At 41.1% G+C, this 23,023-nt stretch overlaps 1 protein-coding gene across 1 annotated transcript in view; it reads left to right on the top strand.

The window, feature by feature from the left end:
• The window catches only part of BTNL8 (butyrophilin like 8), a 79,330-nt gene that overhangs the window by 26,318 nt on the left and 29,989 nt on the right, over nt 1–23,023 (top strand). Inside the window, exons 2-3 of the mRNA XM_050795150.1 lie at nt 10,021–10,371; nt 14,128–14,403. Coding sequence (XP_050651107.1) covers nt 10,122–10,371; nt 14,128–14,403 — 526 coding nt within the window. The 5' untranslated portion in view covers nt 10,021–10,121. The remainder of the gene's footprint in view (nt 1–10,020; nt 10,372–14,127; nt 14,404–23,023) is intronic.

Below are 23,023 nucleotides of genomic sequence, written 5' to 3'. Positions count from 1 at the left end.
GGTGTGAGCCACTGCACCCGGCCATTAAGAGTTTTTTAAATCAAGAATGGACATGGAACTTTGTCAGGTACTTTTCTGTGTCAATTGAGATAATCATGTGGTTTTCTGTTTTTCGTGCTGTTCATGTGATGTATTACATTGATTATGTTAAACCAGCCTTTCATGCCAGGGATAAATCCCACTTGGTCATGACATCTACTCTTTTTGATGTGTTGTTGAATTTGGTTTGCTAATATTTGACTGAGGAGTTTTACGTTATATGAGTTATTGGCCTATAGTTTTTTTTTTTTTTTTCTTGGCCTAAAGACACCTATTGTGATGTCTTTTTCTTGCTTAGTTATGAAAATGATGCTGGCCTTGTAAAGTCTGTTTGTAAATATTCTCCCAGCTCTATTTTCTGGGAGAGTTAAGTATTGGTAATAATTCTTTGAATGTTTGATAAAATTCAGCCATAAAGCCATCTGGTACCAAGCTTTGTTTTTGTTGGAAGGTTTCTAATTACTTCTTCAGTGTCTTTATTTATTATTATAATAGCTTGTTCAAGCTTTCGATTTCTTCCTAATTTATTCTTGAAAGTTACTGTTTTGTAGTAGTTTATTAACTTTTATAAGTTATGCAATTTGTTGGCAGATGCTTTTTCATAACTGTTTATGATGATACTTTTTATTTTTGAGGTATGTATTGTATGGTCTCCACTTACATTTCTGATTTTATTTATTCCAGTCTTGTCTTTTTTTTTCTTAGTCTATCTCGGAATTTGATATTATTTATTTTTCAAGGCTGGGCACAGTGGCTCATGCATGTAATCCCAGCACTTTGGAAGGCCAAGGCCAGTGGATCACCTGAGAGATCAGGAGTTCAAGACCAGCCTGGCCAACATGGTGAAACCCTGTCTCTACTAAAAATACAAAAAAATTTTCTAGGCATGGGGGTGCACGCCTATGGTCCAAGCTACTTGGGAAGCTGAGGCAGGAGAATTGCTTGAACCCAGTAGGCAGAGGTTGCAGTGACCTGAGATCACACCACTGCACTCCAGCCTGGGCAACAGAGCAAGACTCTGTCTCAAAAAAAAATTATTTTTCAAAGAATCAAGTATTGGTTTATTTTTTTTTTCACATGGTTTTTCTGTTCTCTATTTGATTTATTTCTGCTCTGATATTATTGTTCTCTTCCTCCTGTTAACTTTGGGTTTACATTCTTTTTCTAGCTCCTTGGGGCATAACATTACTTTTTTGTTTAAGATATTTCTTCTTTTTTAATGTAGGCATTTATAACTATAAAGTTCCCCTTTAGCACTACTTTTGCTGCACCCCATAGGTTTTGATATATTGTATTTTTATTGTCATTTATACCAAAATTTAAAAAATTCCTTCTGTATATGTGCTACTGAAGTGAGCACTTTTAATTTACCTTTGATTCTTATTTGATCCATTGATTTTTCAGAAACATGCTGTTTAATTTCCACATATCTGGGACTTTTCCAAAATTTCTCCTGTTACTGATTTCTAATTTTATACTGTCATCCTGAAAACAATACTATTATGATTTTAATCTTCTTGAGTTTGCTAAGACTTGTTTTATGGCTTCATATTTGGTTTATCCTGGATAATGTTCCATGTACACTAGGAAAAATACACATTCTGCTGCTTTTGGGTGAAAAATTCTGTACATATCTGTTTAAGTTCATTTGCTCTAATGTGCAGTTCAAATCCAGTATTTTCTTGTTAATTTTCTGTCTGGTTCATGTATCTATTGTTAAAAAGGGGTATTGAACCAGAGAACACCACAAAGATACTCCTCGAGAAGAGCAACCCCAAGATACATAATTGTCAGATTCACCAAGGTAGAAATGAAGGAAAAAATGTTAAGGGCAGCCAGAAAGAAAGGCTACTATGAAGAAACTGCATCAACGAACAGGCAAAATAACCAGCTAGCATCATAATGACAGGATCAAATTCACACATAACCATATTGACCTTAAATGTAAATGGGCTATATGCTCCAATTAAAAGACACAGACTGGCAAATAGGATAAAGGGTCAAGACCCATCTGTGTGCTGTATTCAGGAGACCCATCTCACATGCAAAGATGCACATAGGCTCAAAATAAAGGGATGGAGGAATTTTTACCAAGCAAATAAAAGGAAAAAAAAAGCTGGGGTTGCAATTCTGGTCACTGAAAAACAGATTTTAAACCAACAAAGATCAAAAGAGACACAAAAGGGCATTATATAATGGTAAAAGGATCAATGCAACAAAGAAAGCTAACTATCCTAAACATATATGCACCCAATACAGGAACACCCAGATTCATAAAGCAAGTTCTTAGAGACCTACAGAGAGACTTCGACTCCCACACAATAATAGTGGGAGATGTTAACACCCCACTATCAATATTAGGTAGATCAATGAGACAGAAAATTAACAAGGATATTCAGGACTTGAACTCAGCTCTGGACCAAGCAGACCTAATAGACATCTATAGAACTCTCCAACCCAAATCAACAGAATATACATTCTTCTCAGCACCACATCGCACTTATTCTAAAATTGATCACATAATTGAAAGTAAAACAGTCCTCAGCAAATGCAAAAGAACAGAAATCATAACAAACAGTCTCTCAGACCACAGTGCAATCAAATTAGAACTCAGGATTAAGAAATTCACTCAAAACTGCACAAATACATGGAAACTGAACAAGCTGCTCCTGCATGACTACTGGGTAAATAATGAAATTAAGGCAGAAATAAATAAGTTCTTTGAAACCAATAAAAAAGGCACAATGCACCAGAATCTCTGGGACACAGCTAAAGCAGTGTTTAGAGGGAAATTTATAGCACTAAATGCCCACAGGAGAATGCAGGAAAGAGCTGAAATCAACACCCTAACATCGCAATTAAAAGAACTAGAGAAGCAAGAGCAAACAAATTCAAAAGCTAGCAGAAGACAAGAAATAACTAAGATCAGAGCAAACTAAAGGAGCTAGAGACACAAAAACCCTTCAACAAATCAATAAATCCAGGAGCTGGTTTTTGAAAAGATTAACAAAATAGATAGATGACAGACTAATAAAGAAGAAAAGAGAGAAGAATCAGATAGACATAGTAACAAATGATAAAGGGGATATTGCCACTGATGCGACAGAAATACAGACTACCATCAGAGAATACTACAAACACCTCTACACAAATAAACTAGAAAATCTAGAAGAAATTGATAAATTCCTGGACACATACACCCACCCAAGACTAATCCAGGACACTCGCCCAAGACTAAGCCAGGAAGAAGTCAAATCCCTCAATAGACCAATAACAAATTCTGAAATTGAAGCAGTAATTAATAGCCTACCAAATAAACAAAGCCCAGGACCAGATGGATTCACAGTCGAATTCTACCAGAGGTACAAAGAGGAGCTTGTATCATTCCTTCTGAAACTATTCCAAACAGTGGAAAAAGAGGGACTCCTCTCTAACTCATTTTATGAGGCCAGCATCATCCTGATACCAAAACCTAGCAGAGACACAACAAAAAAAGGAAAATTTCTGGCCAATATTCCTGATGAACATCGATGAGAAAATCATCAATAAAATACTGGCAAACCAAATCCAGCAGCACATCAAAAAGCTCATCCACCACGATCAAGTCTGCTTCATTCCTGGGATGCAAGGCTGGTTCAACATACACAAATCAATAAATGTAATCCATCACATAAATAGAACCAATGACAAAAACCACATGATTATCTCAATAGATGTAAAAAAGGCCTTCGACAAAATTCAACAACGCTTCATGCTAACAACTCTCAATAAACTAGGCATTGATGGAATGTATCTCAAATTAATAAGAGATATTTATAACAGACCCACAGCCAACATCATACTGAATTGGCAAAAGCTGGAAGCATTCCCTTTGAAAACCAGCACATGACAAGGATGCCCTCTGTCACCACTGCTATTCAGCATAGTATTGGAAGTTCTGGCCTGGGCAATCAGGCAAGAGGAAGAAGTAAAGGGTATTCAAATAGGAAGAGAGGAAGTCAAATTGTCTCTGTTTGCAGATGATAGGATTGCATGTTTAGAAAACCCCACCATCTCAGCCCCAAATCTCTTTAAGCTGATAAGCAACTTCAGCAAAGTCTCAGGATACAAAATCAATGTCCAAAAATCACAAGCATTTCTATATACTAGTAATACACAAACTGAGAGCCAAATCATGAGTGAACTCCCATTCAAAATTGCTAGAGAGAATAAAATACCTAGGAAATACCTGGGAATACAACTTACAAGAAATGTGAAGGACCTCTTCAAGGAGAATTACAAACCACTGCTCAAGGAAATAAGAGAGGACACAAACAAATGGAAAAAACATTCCATGCTCATGGATAGGAAGAGTCAATATTGTGAAAATGGCCATACTCCCTAAAGTAATTTATAGATTCAATGCTATTCCTATCAAACTACCATTGACTTTCTTCATAGAATTAGAAAAACTACTTTAAATTTCATATGGAACTTAAAAAAAGCCTGCATAGCCAAGACAATCCTAAGCAAAAAGAACAAAGCTGAAGGCATCACGCCACCTGACTTCAAACTATACTACAAGGCTACAGTAACCAAAACAGCATAGTACTGGTACCAAAACAGATGTCTACACCAATGGAACAGAACAGAAGCCTCAGAAATAACACCACACATCTGCAATCATCTGATCTTTGACAAACCTGTTCAAAAACAAGCAGTGGGGAAAGGATTCCCTATTTAGTAAATGGTGTTGGGAAAATTGGCTAGCCATATGCAGAAAACTGAAACTGGACTCCTTCCTTCTACCTTATTACAAAAATTAACTCAAGATGGATTAAAGACTTAAACATAAAACCTAAAACCATAAAACCCCTAGAAGAAAACCTAGGCAATACTATTCAGGACATAGGCATGAACAAAGACTTCATGACTAAAACACCAAAAGCAATGGCAACAAAAGCCAAAATTGACAGATGGTATGTAGTTAAACTAAAGAGCTTCTGCACAGCAAAAGAAACAATCATCAGAGTGAACAGGTAACCTACAGAATGGGAGAAAATATTTGCAATCTATCCATCTGACAAGGGGCTAATATCCAGAATCTACAAAGAACTTAAACAAATTTACAAGAAAAAAACAAACAATCCCATCAAAAAGTGGGGGAAGGATATGAACACTTCTCAAAAGAAGACATTTATGCGGCCAACAAACATGAAGAAAAGCTCATCATCACTGGTCATTAGAGAAATGCAAATCAAAACCACAATGAGATACCATCTTGTGCCAGTTAGAATGGTGATCATTAAAAAGTCAGGAAATGACAGATGCTGAAGAGGATGTGGAGAAACAGGAATGTTTTTAGACTGTTTGTGGGAATGTAAATGGGTTCAACCATTGTGGAAGACAGTGTGGCGATTCCTCAAGGATCTAGAACCAGAAATACCATTTGACCCAGCAATCCCATTACTGGGTATATACTGAAAGGATTACAAATCATTCTACTATAAAGACACATTTACACATATGTTTATGTATATATTCATTATTGAATGATATCTGGTTGCATACATTTTTGGCAGTTATGAATAAGGCTGCTGTAAAGATTCATGTGTAATTTTTCATGTAGACATAAGTTTTCAAGTCATTTAGGTAAACAACAAGCAGCACAGTTGCTGGATTATGTGATAAGAGTATGTTTAATTTTGCAGGAAATTGCTGAACTGTCTTCTAGAATGACTGAACCATTTTGCATTCCTGTCAGCAATCGATGAGTGTTCCTGTTGCTCCACATCCTCACCAGCATTTGATGTTGTCAGTGTTCTAGATTTTAGACTAAATGTAGTGTTTTCATTTTGCCCTATTCTAGATGCTAACTTTTATTGTGATTTGGTCCCATCCTGTGAGTTGTTTTAAATTGTGTTATATAAGAATTTCTTAGTATATAGAGTTTCCTATGTTTTTGAATTTCTTTTTAATTTTAATTGCATTATGATTAGAGTGTGTTTATTTTGGTGGTTATCTGTGGAAATTTTCATTCTCATCTTGTTAAGTGGTGACTTTGTGAGTTTCTGTGTGCTTAAAAAGACTAGTTTCCTCATGCCTGAACGCCCTGGTACCTTTCCCAATATATCAGATGTTTAACACTAAGGATCTGTTTTATTTTAGAAAGTTATTTTTATCTGGACTCATGATTACAGTCCTGGTCCTGAACTCCAGACAATGGAGGGGTAAGCAAAATGACCTCAGACTGTGCCAGGAAATGTCAAGTCACCTGCTGTAGGCTACTACTAATGGAGCATGGCCTGTTTACTTGGACACCAAACTATCCAGTGCTAACATGATGTTCTTTCAGGACTAGATCCCATGGCCATACATCCCTGCCTGCCAGACTGGACCTGAAAATTATTTCCTCATCTCACATTCCTGTTTCACCCACACAGGGCATCGTTTTGACTCAGGACAAAGTTCATCTCCAATCTTATCCACACTATTTCTATCTTTGCTTTCTTGATAAGAGATAGACATTTATGTCCTGCCTATAAATGCAGTGGTTCAAAGTCTAGAGTCCCTATACTTCTGGCACATTACAGCCGTGTCTCGATGGGGGAGAATCTCAGAACAGTGCAGTTTGCCCTCCGCTCATGCAGAGCCTCTCCATGGCTTCCGTACCTTCAGCATTAGGCCAGTTCTCCTCTTCTCTCTAATCCATCCGTCACCTCTCCTGTCATCTGTTTCCATGCTGTGAGGTCCATTCACAGAACACATCCATGGCTCTCCTGCTCAGTTTGGTTCTGAGTCTCCTCAAGCTGGGATCAGGTAAGATTGATCTTTGTTTCCTCCTTATTAACTAATAGTTTGAGTTCTTTAGCTACGATGATTGCAGCATAATGGAACGAAGCCATCTTTGTTGTTTCTATTCCTTTGGCTTCTAGCCTCAGCCTGGGGAAGGATCAGGCACTGTGGAAACAATTATAGTAGCCCCCATAATGGAAACACGGGTGCCGAAGAGGCATCATGATTGTAGACGGGGACACAGCCAGCGTGTTAAGGTGAATACATTCCGTGTTGGTCCCAGATGGGCTAAGTGGTGTAGGCAGGGTTATTAGAGTACCAAGGTTGCTGACATAGATGTCCAGCTGGGAAGAGACACAGCTAGGATTTTTGGGGAAAAGACAATGTATCCAGCTAAAGACATGCTGAGTTAGAAATGTCTGTGGTACGAGACACGAGGGTGGAAGAAGGTGTACAGGTCTTGAGGTGGGAAATTAGCTGAAACCTGGCTTATTCTGGGAAGAAATCCACCCTTTCTCCTTCCACTTACTGTTAACATGGAGCCTAGTATATAGGATGTTGAGTAATTGAATAAAATTCACAGAGGAAGCTTGAGGTTGGAGTAGAATGCTGTTGGCTACATGGTCAGTACCCAGCCACAGAAGATTCAGTTGACTGTGTTCACTTTCTGTCTGTGAAGGTTCATCCTGCCACCTGTCCACCTATATCTTTTTTGCTAAATGAAGCTAAGAAAACAGAAATAAGGGCAATCAAAACATAGAGTGTATTTCCTTAAAACAAAAACCCATATGTGTTACTAACAGGAGACGCTCTCATTTCGGTTTGTTTTCATTTATGTTCTGATGAGCTTCTTTGTGTCCCTTCTGTTTCTGGGTGAGGCAGCAGAGCATCCTGGAAATAATCTTGGAGACAGAAACATTTTATTTTTTAAAACTCTTATTTCATCTGCTTGTGAGCTTTATGGTTCACAGCTTCCTTAAGTGTCGGTTTGCTTATGATGACATGAAGATAAGTTCACAGTCCTGATGGGGCTGTGGTGAGGACTGCATGAGCTTGTGCATGTGGACTGCACACAGCTGCACTGGTGTTTGGCATGTTGCAACAACAGCCAGTCTTGTTCCTTTCTTATTTTCAAGGGAAGGAAGTGGAAGGAGTGAAAGGAGATGTTATAGGCAAGAGAAATGACAGCAGCAAAGGCTGGCCGGAGAAGCAGAGGTACCCTGGAAAATGTTTCCTTGCCTTGAGAGCCCCACACAGCCCTGAAGGCAGCATCCATAGCAGCCCAGCTGGCACAGGCTGGGTCCCAAAACCTGACCTAAGACGAGGGCCTTCCTACCAGTGATTGTTGAGCAGGTGATTCTGCAAAACAAAGTGAGGGAGTGCAGAGAGTGAAGCCAGTGGAGGGGAAGCCATAGAGGTGCACTAATGAGCAGGTTGCTGCGGTGGCAACTGGGACCCAGTCCCACTGGGACCTTTGGAGGAATCTGCTCAGAGTCATTCCAACTTCTACTGTCTCCTTTCCCCACTGGGTGAGATGTGCCCTGGGACTGTTAAAATCTCAAACCTTCGAGCTGCCTTGTGCCAGGGTTAAGTAGGTTCCAAAGGTTGCAGGAAGCCCTCAGCAGAGAGGCAGAGGTCAGGCTCCAGGGGCGGAGCTGTCAGCAGGCAGGCAAGTGCCCATCCCATTCCAGGGGGACTCAGGGTTGGGTGGTGAGGAGCAGGGCCTCAACATCTGCTACACCAGGTCAGCAGCTGGTCAGACATCAGGCTGCAAAGTCACACCTCACTTAAATAATACTCTTAAAGATACACGAGTGAAATACCTTTCAGCAAGATTTATAAAATGTAATTAACCAAAAAAAATTAAGTGCCAGAATTAAAAATATCCACTTACCTAGAAATTCACACATGTAATTCACCTTGCCTCTGATGCACATGCAGACACCACATACAGGTAGATCCATAGACCATAAGTGGATACATGTGAATGAATCAAGAGACACTGCCAATCAAAGGGGTGGGTACTTAGTAAGTGAAGGGAGTGGGCCTCCATAGTTTGTGGTCTCTAAGAAGCAATGTAATCCTTACAGGGTAGTAAGAGTGATTTACACCAGGAAAATTATTCAAATGATTGTTAAACAGATGAGCAAGTACGAAAGGAAATGGGGCTCGCCGTTCACATGAGTAAGTTGTTTGTGGAGCCTGTTCTGTGTGACGGGCTCTGTGCTGAACAAGTGGGTACTATGCTGAGCAAGAAAATCAGGCCCTGTCCCCACAGAGCCAAGAGCTGTGCGGGGGGGCACACAGAAAACATGTAATTGTCACACTTGAAGCAAGACAATGAAGAAAGTTTCAAAAGTGAGGTGAGGACATACGTGTACTAAGAATTTTTTTTACAAAAATGAAGGCAAGATATGTTGACTAAGCACTAGATGAAGCACCATTCAGTGCTAAAGTAAAAAGGAAAAAATTACTACACAAGTGCAAAAGGTACATGCTACGGAAAATGTAAGTCACACATGAATGTGCCAAAGAACAAATTTACAGAAAATAAATGGCAAAATCTTGTTGCAGTGCCATAGCATGTCTTTCAGAACTTGGCAGAACAAGTAGATTTCCAAAAAAACTAAGGAAGTACAAATAATTGTGTGCGCCATGGGCAGAAATGAAATATTCCATAGTAGCCATAAAACATTGGTGTAATATTGTGTTTGAAGGAAACCTTAACAAATTGCCCCAAATTGGAGACTTTATGGCCCACACTCTTCTCTAGGTCAATAGAAAGACGTCAACTTTGGTTTTTAGCAAGGAAGATGGAAAAGGGGATGTTTGGGTTTTTTTTTTTTTTTTTTAATTGAAGCAAATGGGCAGATGGGAGATTATGTGACAATAGAATCTCCTGGAATCAAAGGTTCTACTTTCAGAAAGAGACTTTTTCCTCTGGATAACATGGTTTTCTCATCTTGAAAATAAAAATGTTAATAATTCACATTTCTGCAGGCGTTCCTCAAGACCGAATGAGGTACCTGACGTGGACATGGTTTGTCAAATGTAAGGAGATATACAAATGCAAGTCACTGGCTTTAGAAACAGGATTGTGATGAATGTTTCTCCCTGACGCACATCTCCAGCCCAGCCCAGTGGAGCCCTGAGTAGGTCACACTATAAAGGGTTTTGATTGTTTATCTTTTGTATTTCTTCCCACAGGGCAGTGGCAGGTGTTTGGGCCAAACAAGGCTGTCCAGGCTTTGGTGGGGGAGGACGCTGTGTTCTCCTGTTTCCTGTTGCCTAAGACCAACGCAGAGGCCATGGAAGTGCGGTTCTTCAGGGGCCAGCGCTTTAGCGTGGTCCACCTCTACAGGGATGGGAAGGACCAGCCATTTATGCAGATGCCACAGTATCAAGGCAGGACAAAATTGGTGAAGGATTCTATTGCAGGGGGGCGCCTCTCTCTGAGGCTGGAAAACATTACTGTGTTGGATGACGGCCTCTACGGGTGCTGGATTGGCTCCCAGTCTTCTTACTACCAGGAGGCCACCTGGGAGCTGCAGGTGTCAGGTCAGTTTCATTTCCCAGAACTTCGCTGTCCCAGAGAACCATCCTGGGCTTGGCGAGTGGTTTGTTCAATAAGGAAATTTTAAAATTTCAGGTCATTTAGTCAGAAGGCGGCACTCTATACTGCAAGTTCCTTCTGTCTTATGTGTATAGTTCTATGTATTTTATCACACGTTTAAAGTCATGTAACCACCATCACATCAAGGTACAGAACTACCCCACCATCACAAAGATCTCCCTCTGCCACCCCGTTATGGTCACACCCACCCCTTCTCAGCCCCTGGCTGGGGTTTTCCATCTCCCTGATGTTGTAATTTCAAGAATGTTACATACACAGCTTCACACCACAGGTGACCTTTTGAGACTGACTTTTTAAATTCAGCATAATGCTCTTGCGATCTATCCAAATTATTACTTATATCAATACTTTCTTTCTTTTTTTCCCCACTGTCAAAACGTAGTTTTCCTTATGAAAATTTACTTTTAAATTAACAAATAAAAATTCCTGCTCCCTTGTCCTACAGATTTTTTGTTTATCTGATACAGCAGGGAGCGAATGTCAGCTCCAGGAAGCTGTGACTTCCCCTGACAATTAATCACTGAATGCTCGGCGTTAACTTGACCATACTTCCATAGTCACACCCTTCACAGTGAAATTTATTTGATGGGGCAGGGTGCAGTGGCTCAGGCCTGTAATCCCAACACTTTGAGAGGCTGAGGCAGGAGGATTGCTTGAGTCTAGGAGCTCGAGACCAGCCTGGGCATATGGCAAGACCTCATCTCTATTAAAAAAAAAAAAAAAAAGAAGAAGAACAAAAAGAAGGAAAAAAAAGAAATTGGTTGTTTACAGTTGTGCGTTGAGTTGTGAAGAATCTGTCTCCTGATTACAAACCTGTCAGTGGGGCTGCTCTGATGCGAGTGGATTATCAGAACTTACGAACAGCAGTGTCACTAAAATTGGTATACAACTCCCCACTGCTAAATTTGACTAACTTAAAAAAATTAGAAAAATCCACTATGAGTGATATTTCAGGCCTGACCATGGGCAATTTTCAAAAGCGTTTCCTGGAAGGCCTCCTCCTCGTAGCGGACTTGGAGTACAGCCAATGCTTTGCAATCTGAGGAGAGTTTCAGGTGAGCCCTCAGGCCCCTCCAAGCTGTCCTGGTCTTTACATATTTGCATTTCTAGCCCAAGCATTTTAATTCTCAGGATTTCAGGCCTTGGGCAGGACTTTCAAGTGCCTTGTATCAAGGAGGAGAATGTGGGGTCCTAACGGGAAAAGGAGTCAGGCTGGTGGGACCAGGTGAAAGCAAAAAAAAACCAAAAAAACAAAAAACAAACAAAAAAAAAGGAAATAAACTATAAACATGCCTTTCTTCATGTCTAGAAAATTTAAACAAAAGAGACAGCAGAGAAGCTACAGGTCTGCCTTTCTTTGTCGTCCTGGACATACAGTCCAGGATATATGGCCCAGAACATTTGGCCTTTCTGCCCAGATAACATACATAACTCACAGACTTCCTGCCTATCACCAAACACCTCAATTTATCAAACATCCCAGCTGACAAAAGAATATAAGTTAGGCTCCTCGCCACCTTGGCGTTATCAATCAGCCCAAGTTCCATTCTATAAAATCTCCAACGAGCCTTTTTTTTCTTGCAGTTAGCTTCCCTCATGCTAACTTGCCCACTGCCTTCCTTGCAACGTATTTTCCCACTTTCTCTAATAAATCTGCCTTTCTCTACCGGCAACCAGCTTGGTAAATCCTATTACTCCCAGCCGCTGGCTGTCATTCCTCCGTGACAGAAAAGGCAAACTCCAAGACACTTTTCTCTACTCTGTCTTAGTATCCAGTATCTTACACCCTAATTCCTCCGCCCTACACCCCCTTCCTGAGCTCCGGATTCATAGAGCTGCGAAGCCTTTTGTTCAGCCCTCCGTCAATAGTGAGTCAGCCCCACACGTGCGATGATCCATCTGCCCCTCAACTGGAATGTTCCGTTTCATGGGGGAGGATGAAACAGGGAGGAGTTGGCATCTTCCTCAGTTTAGCTCTTGCTTGTACTTTTGTAGCAACTGATCAGAGGCTTCACTATTATTTTAATTTGGATCATCGTTCCTTTGGTCTGTTACTCCTACACCTGGCGGCTCAGCTCTCTCTCTACTTTAGTAGCTGAGCTCCTGAAAAGTTTCTCATCAGAAGCAGTTCTGTCTTACTTCATCATAACTGGTGCCTAGGAATAGCGACGCATATACAGTAGTTGCTAAAAAATGGCAAATGAAAAAAAGGCCTTGGGAAGGCTTTTGCCAAAGGTCGTGGTTTCAGTGTTTGTGTGTGTAAGAGAGAATGGGCAGGAGGTGGACTGACGGTTTCAGTGTTTGTGTGTGTGAGAGAGAATGGGTGGGGGTGGACTGATGGTTTCAGTGTTTGTGTGTGTGAGAGAGAATGGGTGGGGGTGGACTGACGGTTTCAGTGTTTGTGTGTGTGAGAGAGAATGGGCGGGAGGTGGACTGACGGTTTCAGTGTTTGTGTGTGTGAGAGAGAATGGGTGGGGGGTGGACTGACGGTTTCAGTGTGTGTGTGAGAGAGAATGGGTGGTCGTGGTTTCAGTGTGTGTGTGTGTGTGAGAGAGAATGGGTGGGGGGTGGACTGACAGTTTCAGAGAGAGAATGGGTGGGAGGTGGACTGACGGTTTCAGTGTGTGTGTGAGAGAGAATGGGTGGGGGGTGGACTGACGGTTTCAGTGTGTGTGTAAGAGAGAATGGGCGGGAGGTGGACTGACGGTTTCAGTGTTTGTGTGTGTGAGAGAGAATGGGTGGGGGGTGAACTGACGGTTTCAGGGAGAGAATGGGTGGGGGGTGGACTGACGGTTTCAGTGTGTGTGTGTGTGAGAGAGAGAATGGGTGGTCGCGGTTTCAGTGTTTGTGTGTGTAAGAGAGAATGGGTGGAGGTGGACTGACGGTTTCAGTGTGTGTGTGTGTAAGAGAGAATGGGTGGGGGGTGGACTGACGGTTTCAGTGTTTGTGTGTGTGAGAGAGAATGGGTGGGGGGGTGGACTGACGGTTTCAGTGTTTGTGTGTGTGAGAGAGAACGGGTGGGGGGTGGACTGACGGTTTCAGTGTTTGTGTGTGTAAGAGAGAATGGGTGGGGGTGGACTGACGGTTTCAGTGTGTGTGTGTGAGAGAGAATGGGCGGGGGGTGGACTGACAGTTTCAGTGTTTGTGTGTGTGAGAGAGAATGGGTGGGGGTGGACTGACGGTTTCAGTGTTTGTGTGTGTGAGAGAGAATGGGTGGGGGTGGACTGACGGTTTCAGTGTGTGTGTGTGAGAGAGAATGAGTGGGGGTGGACTGATGGTTTCAGTGTGTGTGTGTGAGAGAGAATGGGTCGGGGGTGGACTGACGGTTTCAGTGTGTGTGTAAGAGAGAATGGGCGGGGGGTGGTCGCGGTTTCAGTGTGTGTGTGTGTGAGAGAGAATGGGTGGAGGTGGACTGACGGTTTCAGTTTGTGTGTGTGTAAGAGAGAATGGGTGGGGGTGGACTGACGGTTTCAGTGTTTGTGTGTGAGAGAGAATGGGTGGGGGGTGGACTGACGGTTTCAGTGTGTGTGTAAGAGAGAATGGGCGGGGGGTGGTCGCGGTTTCAGTGTGTGTGTGTGTGAGAGAGAATGGGTGGGGGGTGGACTAATGCACTTGACTCAGAATTGCTGTGGCTCTGGGATATGATCTTTGCTTTAAGCTCTTCCCTGTTTTCTCCCCAGCACTGGGCTCAGTTCCTCTCATTTCCATCGTGGGATATGTTGACAGAGGCATCCAACTACTCTGTCGGTCCTCGGGCTGGTTCCCCCGGCCCATGGCGAAGTGGAAAGGTCCACAAGGACAGGATTTGTCCGCAGACTCCAGGACAAACACGAACATGCATGGCCTGTTTGATGTGGAGCTCTCCCTGACCGTCCAAGAGAACGCTGGGAGCGTATCCTGTTCCATGCAGCATGCTCATCTGAGCCAAGAGGTGGAATCCAGGGTACAGATAGGAGGTGAGTAGGGAGGGGAGGAGAAGAGGAGGAGGAGTGGATGCTTGAGTAACTCAGAGTGAGGACAGGAGCCTCTATCTTGGCATTGTTGTTTTATCTTTCTCAGTTTTAATGATTTGTTTTAAACGTTTAAAATCAATGAGATGTAAAAATAAAGTTATAAACATTTGGTTAGGTGGAAATAGAATTGTTTACAATTCCAGAGGAGTAGAATTAAGTATTTCCTTCCCCTATGATGTATCCCTGTGATGGTTAATTTTTTGTGTCCACTTGACTGGGTCATGATTTGCTCAGATTTGGTTAAGTATTAGTCAGGATGTTTCTGTGAGGGTGTTTACACATAAGATTCACATTTAAATTGGTAAACTGAGTAAAGAAAATTACCATCCATAATGCAGGTGGGCTTACCCAATCAGTTGAAGACCTGAATAGAACAAAAGGTTGACCCTTCCCTAAGTGAGAGAATGATGTTGCATGAGAGCCTTGAAACTGGGACACTGGCTCTTCCTGGCCTCAGAGCAGGCTGCTGGCCTTCAGACTCAAACTGAACCACTGGCTCTTTCTGTGTCTTGAGCCTGCGAACTTTTGGACAGAACTGACACCATTGGCTCTTCTGGTTCTCAGGTCTTCTGGTTTAAACTTAAACTAACCATTGGTTCTCCTGGGTCTCCAGATTGCTGACTCACCCATGAGTTGGGAACTAAAAGAGCTTCCATGATGTATGCGAGCCAATTCTTTATACTAAATCTCTCCATCTCTCCTCTTCCTTTCTCTCTTTATCTCCATCTTTCTCTCAAATATACAGAAACAACAGGACGTATACATACATATATATGTATGTATACATCCTAGTGGTTCTGTTACTCTGGAGAACTCTCGCTAATACAAATTTGGTACTAAGAGTATTTCTAGAGAAAAAGAATTTTAGGGATGACTTTTCAGTCATCCCTAAAATTCTAAAATTCTCTGAGCTGGGATTACTGTGCACACCTGTAGTCCCAGCTACTCAGGAGGCTGAGGTGGGAGGATCACTTGAGCCTAGGAGTTTGAGGCCAGCTTAGGCAACATAGCAAGACCTCGTCTTCAAACAAACAAAACAAAAAGCACTGAAAGTCCATGCTGTGATCTAGCAATACAGATATGCAAAATATCACCATTTGCGACCTGTAATTAACCATGGGTTGACTGGTGTATCATATTTTCAAACGTGTTTGTCGACCTAGTGAATAAGATGAGATTGGCTGGTTGCTCCTATTCTTGCTAGAGAAAGTGAGGAAAGTGACGAAAGAAAATATGAGCGGAGGAATTTGAATTCTGAGTTTCTTGGTGTTGCATAAATAACATGAAAGCTTCCATGAGTGCCCTGAAAGAGACCCTTATTTTCTGTAGCCACCGGGCTAAGACAGCTGAAAACCAAATTCAGAACTCATCTGGTGACTGGCTGAATGACAGTGGAAATCCAAACTTGTTCCTCAGAATATCTGTCAATGTGAGGGGGCATTGACTGGGAAGAAATGAGATTCAGAAAGTTGAAATGGGGATGTATGGGAAGACTGATGGAGCTGGGGACAGTGAACCCTAAATGCTGATGAGTCTGCCAGTGAAAGCAGTCTCAGTCTCTCTGCGTCAATTGGAAATAGCCTCTCCACCTTCATCTCAGGGGATCAACCCTGCATTGCCCAAAGAAACTGTAATGGCCTCTCTCCTGAGGCAGCTGCCACGCAAGACAATGCTGATTCTACTCAGGACCCACCCCTACCATCCCTCTTTGCTTCTAGACCTGTACCTAGGCTCAAGTTTCAACAGGACCCTAAAGTTGGAAAAAATGCATGATGCATTAGAAAGTGAACCACACTCCAAAAGAGCTAGTTGATTATTCTAATCTATACAGACCAGAAATCCAGAGAATCCATGTCAAATGATATTTAGGGTGTAAGGTGGCGGTACAAGGACATAAGGTTGGCTCAAACCACATGTAATGGCCTCACTAATCAGAGATTCTGCATTTAATGTTGCAGCTCAGAATGTAAGAAAGGCTCTGTAGTTTGGTTGGCGGAAGCATGGATCAAAATGTGGCCCACAGAGAGTAACAGACAGGCATGCTGTTAGGAGCCTTTGCCAGGCCCCATAAGTGAATCATGGCACAGGCCCTCAGGATTTAGGAGCAGAGCCCTGCCATTCTCTATGAATAACTACTATTCTTTTGAAAAATACATCTTGGGCTAGACCTTAGGAGAGACTGAACACTTAATCATGGGCCATCAAGTTGCAATGTGACTTGAATCAGTAAGAATGTAAAATATTTGAACTACAAATTACCAAACCCAATTTAATAGATATTCTTAGAAGGCTGCACCCACAGCAAAGCGTTGGAAGCACACATAGAACATAAATTAATTCTCATCAGGCTCAAGCACATAAAATCATTTGCAGAAACTCTGAAGAAAATGGTATTGCGATATGGTTTTAGCGTTGTGTCTTCTCCAAAATTCATGTTGAAACTAAATCCCCAATGCAGCACTGTTAAGAGGTGGGCTTTTTAGGAGGTGATTAAGTCCTGAGGACTATGCCCATATGAATGGGTTAGTGCCTTATAAAAGGGTTTGAGGGGGTGAACTTACCCTTTCGCCCCTTCTGCCATGTGAGGACACAGCGTTCATTGCCTTCAGAGGACACAGCACCAAGGTGACATCTTGAAACAGAGGGCAGAGTCCTCATCAGATGCCAAATCTATTGATACTAGACCTTGGCCTTCTCAGCCTCCAGAACGATGAGAAATACATTTCTATTGTTTATAAATGAGCCAGTCTGTAGTATTTTGTTATAGCAGCGCAAATAGACAAAGACTGGTATGATTCACACGATGATTTCTAATCACAATATAATTAAATTCATTGAGAAAAAGAAAATTTAATATTCATATATGTTTGAAACTTTAAAAACATACTTCAAAAATAACTAAGTGGTCACTGAAAAAGTCATAATGATAATTAAAAGTGTCTTATGACTGAATGATAATGAAACTATACATACAAACTATCATACAACTAAACCTTCTAAGAAGTGACATGATTAGGATGGTGAAAGGAGTTTTCAGTTCTCAAACTCCCGTAGAAACTCTAATTTTAACAACTACCATGAACAAAGGTATTTTTGTAGGAGTCTAGGAAGCCACTTGAGAGGTTCCAGCTGGTTGATCAGGCAAAAAAGCCAAGAGCAGATGCGTGAAGGAAGGTAAGAACTGCTTCATGCTACCTGCCTCACTGCTCTTCCAAGGTTCAGTGCCAAGAGAGACTCCCTCAGCCCACAATTTTTGCCATGGGGAAAGTGAGAGCAAAGCGAATGTCCACATTCCCCAGGCATGTGGGATGCTGCCCAGGAAACCCATTTCTGTCTCACTTAATGCAGAACACTGAGGGGACCAGTGTGGCTGAATCACCTGGGGGCAGCTAGGAGCAGGGAAAGAGGAGGGGCTTACGGCAGCCAGTGCGTGGACCTGAACAACAAGCCGCAGAACCTACTGGCCAGCTCCTGCACTCTACTAGGGGCGACCTCACAGCCTGCTGACTACCCAGCCAGCTGATACATGCCCCCAGCCCTCCACACACCACCCCCTGTGGCTGGAACCTCTTGGTCCATCACAGTCGGGCACGTGCTTCCCTGCAGCCAGGGTGCCTGAGCCTAGCAGATGTGCACACAAACTTATGCAGTCAGAACACAGATAGCAATCAGCTTGACTCTCCTGGATTGAGAGAAGGTGCACAATCTTGAGTATTTTAGGGAATTGCCCTAGAGATAAATAAATGGAAGGCTCTCAGCAGCTAGTCTGCTTTGCAGGACTGAGAAAAGAAAATCCCAAGACTCCCTCTCACCAAGAAGGAACAAGAGGAGTAAAGCAGGTACATCCGTAAAAAAGATTTGAGAGACTTCCGGAGTATCCAGCCAGGCTGACTGGTCAAGGTCTTTGTCTACCAAAGTCTGCTGTACAGACTGGAGGAGGAGGAGTGATAGAAAGACCAAATACACTGTCAAACAGAATTCAACAGCACATTAAAAGATTCATTTACCATGATTAAGTGAGCTTTATCCTTGGAACACAAGGATGGTTCAACATATGCAAATCAATAAATATTACACTAACGAATGAAAGACAAAAACAACATAATCATCTCAATAGATGCAGAAAAAGCATTTGACGTCATTCAACACCCTTTCATGACAAAACCAACTTTCGACAAATTAGGTATAGAAGGAATGTAGCTCAACACAATAAAGGCCATGTGTAACATGCCCACAGAGCATATGCCCAGAGGTTGTCTTAGTCCACTTTATGCTGCTGTAACAGAATACCTGAGATTGGGTAATTGATAATGAACAGCGGTTTATTTGGCTCATGGTCCTGGAGGCTGGGAAGTCTAAGATCAAGGGATCACATCCTGTGAGGGTCTTCTAGCTGTGTAATTCCGTGGAGGAAGGTAGAAGGGCAAAGTCTAAGATCAAGGGATCACATCCTGTGAGGGTCTTCTAGCTGTGTAACTCCGTGGAGGAAGGTAGAAGGGCAAAGTCTAAGATCAAGGGATCACATCCTGTGAGGGTCTTCTAGCTGTGTAACTCCGTGGAGGAAGGTAGAAGGGCAAAGTCTAAGATCAAGGGATCACATCCTGTGAGGGTCTTCTAGCTGTGTAACTCCGTGGAGGAAGGTAGAAGGGCAAAGTCTAAGATCAAGGGATCACATCCTGTGAGGGTCTTCTAGCTGTGTAACTCCGTGGAGGAAGGTAGAAGGGCAAAGTCTAAGATCAAGGGATCACATCCTGTGAGGGTCTTCTAGCTGTGTAATTACGTGGAGGAAGGTAGAAGGGCAAAGTCTAAGATCAAGGGATCACATCCTGTGAGGGTCTTCTAGCTGTGTAATTCCGTGGAGGAAGGTAGAAGGGCAAAGTCTAAGATCAAGGGATCACATCCTGTGAGGGTCTTCTAGCTGTGTAATTCCGTGGAGGAAGGTAGAAGGGCAAAGTCTAAGATCAAGGGATCACATCCTGTGAGGGTCTTCTAGCTGTGTAACTCCGTGGAGGAAGGTAGAAGGGCAAAGTCTAAGATCAAGGGATCACATCCTGTGAGGGTCTTCTAGCTGTGTAATTCCGTGGAGGAAGGTAGAAGGGCAAAGTCTAAGATCAAGGGATCACATCCTGTGAGGGTCTTCTAGCTGTGTAATTCCGTGGAGGAAGGTAGAAGGGCAAAGTCTAAGATCAAGGGATCACATCCTGTGAGGGTCTTCTAGCTGTGTAATTCCGTGGAGGAAGGTAGAAGGGCAAGAGAGTAAGAAAGAGGAAGGAAGCTGCTTCTGCAAAAACGGCATTAATCCACTCATGAGGGCAGGATCCTCAGGATCCCCATGGCCTCATCACCTCTTAGGGGTCCCACCTGTCCACATTATCACATTGGGGATTAAGTTTTCAACACATAAACTTTGGGGATACATTGAAACCATAGTGATGATGAAAAATTTTTAAACAATAGCAAAATCTATGGAATGTAGCAAAAGCAGCTCTAAAAGTGTATAGCTATCAATATCTACATTAAGAAAAAAGAAAGATCTCAAATGAACACCATAAGTTTATACCTCAAGAAATTAGAAAAAGAAAAAACTAAGCCAAAATTTAGCAGAAGGAAGGAAAAAATAATAATTAGAGCAGAAATAAATGAAATAGAAAAACAATAAAAAGATCAATAAAACTAAATGTTGTTTGTTTGAAAAGATAAATAATATTGACAAGCCTTTACCTAGATTAACCAAGAAAAAAAGAGCTGACTCAAATAAATAGAATTATAAATAAAAGATGATACATTACAACTGGTACCACAGAAATAAATATGAAATGTCATGAGACGATCCTAGTTCTCCCTTATCCGCAGGGGTTACATTCCGAGATCCCCATTGAATGCCACAAACCACAGATAGTACCAAACCCTATATATGCTATTTTTCGTGTCTCAAATGGAACAGAGCAGGATGATAGAGATTTATTTCATCATGCTACTCAGAATGGTGTGCAATTTAAAACTTACAAATTGTTTATTTCTGAAATTTTTCATTTAATATTTTTGGGCCACAATTGATCATGAGTAACTAAAATAATGAAAAGTGAAACCAAAGACAAGGTTAGACTATAGCACTATGAAAAATTATAGGCCAACAAACTGGATAATCTAGCAGAAATGGATACATTCCTAGAAACATACAACCTATAAAAACTGCTTCAGAATTTTTTAACAAAATACCAGACCAGGAATGAGTTAGAAATACAACTGATAGTCAAAATCTTCCCAAGAAAGAAAATTCCATGACCAGATGGCTCTGTTGGTGAATTCTACAAAATATTTAAAGAAAAATTAATGCCAATACTTTTCAAATGCTTGCAAAATATTTAAGATGTGGGAATAATTCCAAACTCATTTTATTAGGCCACAATTACCCTGATACAAAAACCATATAAAAACACCACAAAAAAGGAAGAAAATTACAAGCCAATATCCCTGATAAACATAGATGCAAACATTTCCAACAAATATTAGCCAATCAAATTCATGATAAAAAGAATCATTAGAAAGTACATTAAAAGAAACATTAAAAGAATCCCCATGATCAAATGGAATTTATCCCTGGGATGCAAGAATGTTTCAACACATGCAAATAAATACATATAATATATGAAATTAACAGAATGAAGAGCAAATAATGTATAATTACGTTAACAAATGCAGAGAAAGCATTTGACAATATTCATCATCTTTTCATAATAAAAGCCAACAGATTAGGTAACAAAAGAATGTACCTCAACATAATAAAGATCACATATGTGTCCGCAAAAAGAGTCAAACTCTATAAAACATTTAAAGAGGTTTATTCTAGGCCAAATGTGAGTGACCAAGGCCCAAGGCATAGTCTCAAGAGGTCCTGAGAAAATGTGCCCAAGGTGGTTGAGTTATAGCTTGATTTTATGTTTTAAGGAGACAGAAATTACAGACAGACATCAATCAATATATGTAAGGTATACACTGGTTTGGTCTGGAAAGGCAGGACAACTTCAAGTGGGGGCTTCCAAGTAATAGGTAGATTAGAAGATTTTCTGATTGGCAAATGGTTATGAGTTAAGTTATTATCTAAAAGACCTGGAATCGTAGAAAAGAGTGTCTGGATTAGGATAGGGGGATGTGGAGACCAAGGTTCTTACATGTAGATGAAGTCTCATAGGTGGCCACTCTTACAGGCAATAGATGGCAAATGTTTCATATTCAGATCTTTAAAAATTGCTAGACTCTCAGCTAATCAATCTCTTCAGGATCAGACAAAGACCTGGAAAGGGAAATTTATATTCTGTAGAGAATTTACATTTCACCCACCAGAGGCAGCTTTGCCAGGCTATTTCAAAATATGTCAAAGAAATATGCTTTGGGGTAAAATATTTTAATTTCTTTCAGGGCCTGCTATCTGTAATGTGATGCTATATGACAGGTTGGCATTTGGTATTTTATTGCTATAAAGAGTCCGTTTTGTCAGTCTTAAGACCTCTGTTGTAATGTTAATGCTGCTCTGTTGTGCCTGAACTCCAAAGGGAAGAGGATATAATGAGGCATGCCCAACCTCACCTTCCCATCATGGCCTGGACTCGTCCTTCAGGTTTACTTGGGAATTCCCTTTCTTGAGAAGGGGGGTCCATTCAGTCGACTGGGAAGCTTAGAACTTATTTTTGGTTTACACATGATAAGCTCATAGCTAACATTATACTCAACAGTGAAATAGTGAAAGCTTTCCTTTAAGATTAGGAACAAGATAAAGGTGTCCATCCTTGCCACATAGTATTGGATGTTGTAGCCAGAGCAATTAGGCAAAAAATAAATAAATAAATAAAAAATAAAAAGCAACCAAATCAGAAAGGAAGAAACATATTTGTCTCTGGAGATGACATGACATGTAGTGAGCCCTAGAAAATCCACAAAAACCTGTTAGAACTTAACAAATGAATTTAGCAAAGTTGTAGGATACAAAATCAACATACAAAATTAGTAGTGTTTCTATACACTAGCAATAAATTGAAAAGAAATCCAGGTAACAACTTCATTTACAATAGCATCAAAAAATTAGAAGTAAATTTAGCCAATGAGGTGAAAGATCTGTACACTGAAAATTATAAGACGCTGTTGAAAGAAATGGAATAAAACACAAATAAATAGAAATCTATCATGTGTTCATGGATTAGAAGAATTAATATTGCTTAAATGTTCATACTACCCAAATAAATTTATAGATTTAATGCAATCACTATTAAAATTCAAAGGCATTTTTCACAGAATTAGAAAAAAATCTAAATTCACATGGAACCACAAAAGACCCTAAATAGCCAAGTAAGTCTTGAGCAAAAAGAACAAAGTATAAGCATCATACTACCTGATTTCAAATTATGTTATGAAAAAAGTAATTGTGGTTTTTGCCGTTGAAAGTAATAGCAAAGACTGCAAAGACTTTTGCACCAACCTAATAGTAATCAAACCATATGGTACTAGCATAAAAAAGACATATCGATCAATGGAACAGAATTAAGAGCCCAGATATAAACCCATGCTG

This window comes from Macaca thibetana, chromosome 6, assembly GCF_024542745.1.
Source record: "Macaca thibetana thibetana isolate TM-01 chromosome 6, ASM2454274v1, whole genome shotgun sequence".
Classification (NCBI taxonomy): Eukaryota; Metazoa; Chordata; class Mammalia; order Primates; family Cercopithecidae; genus Macaca; species Macaca thibetana.
The sequence above is the reverse complement of the archived record's forward strand: the minus strand, read 5'-3'. Positions and strand labels throughout refer to the sequence as shown.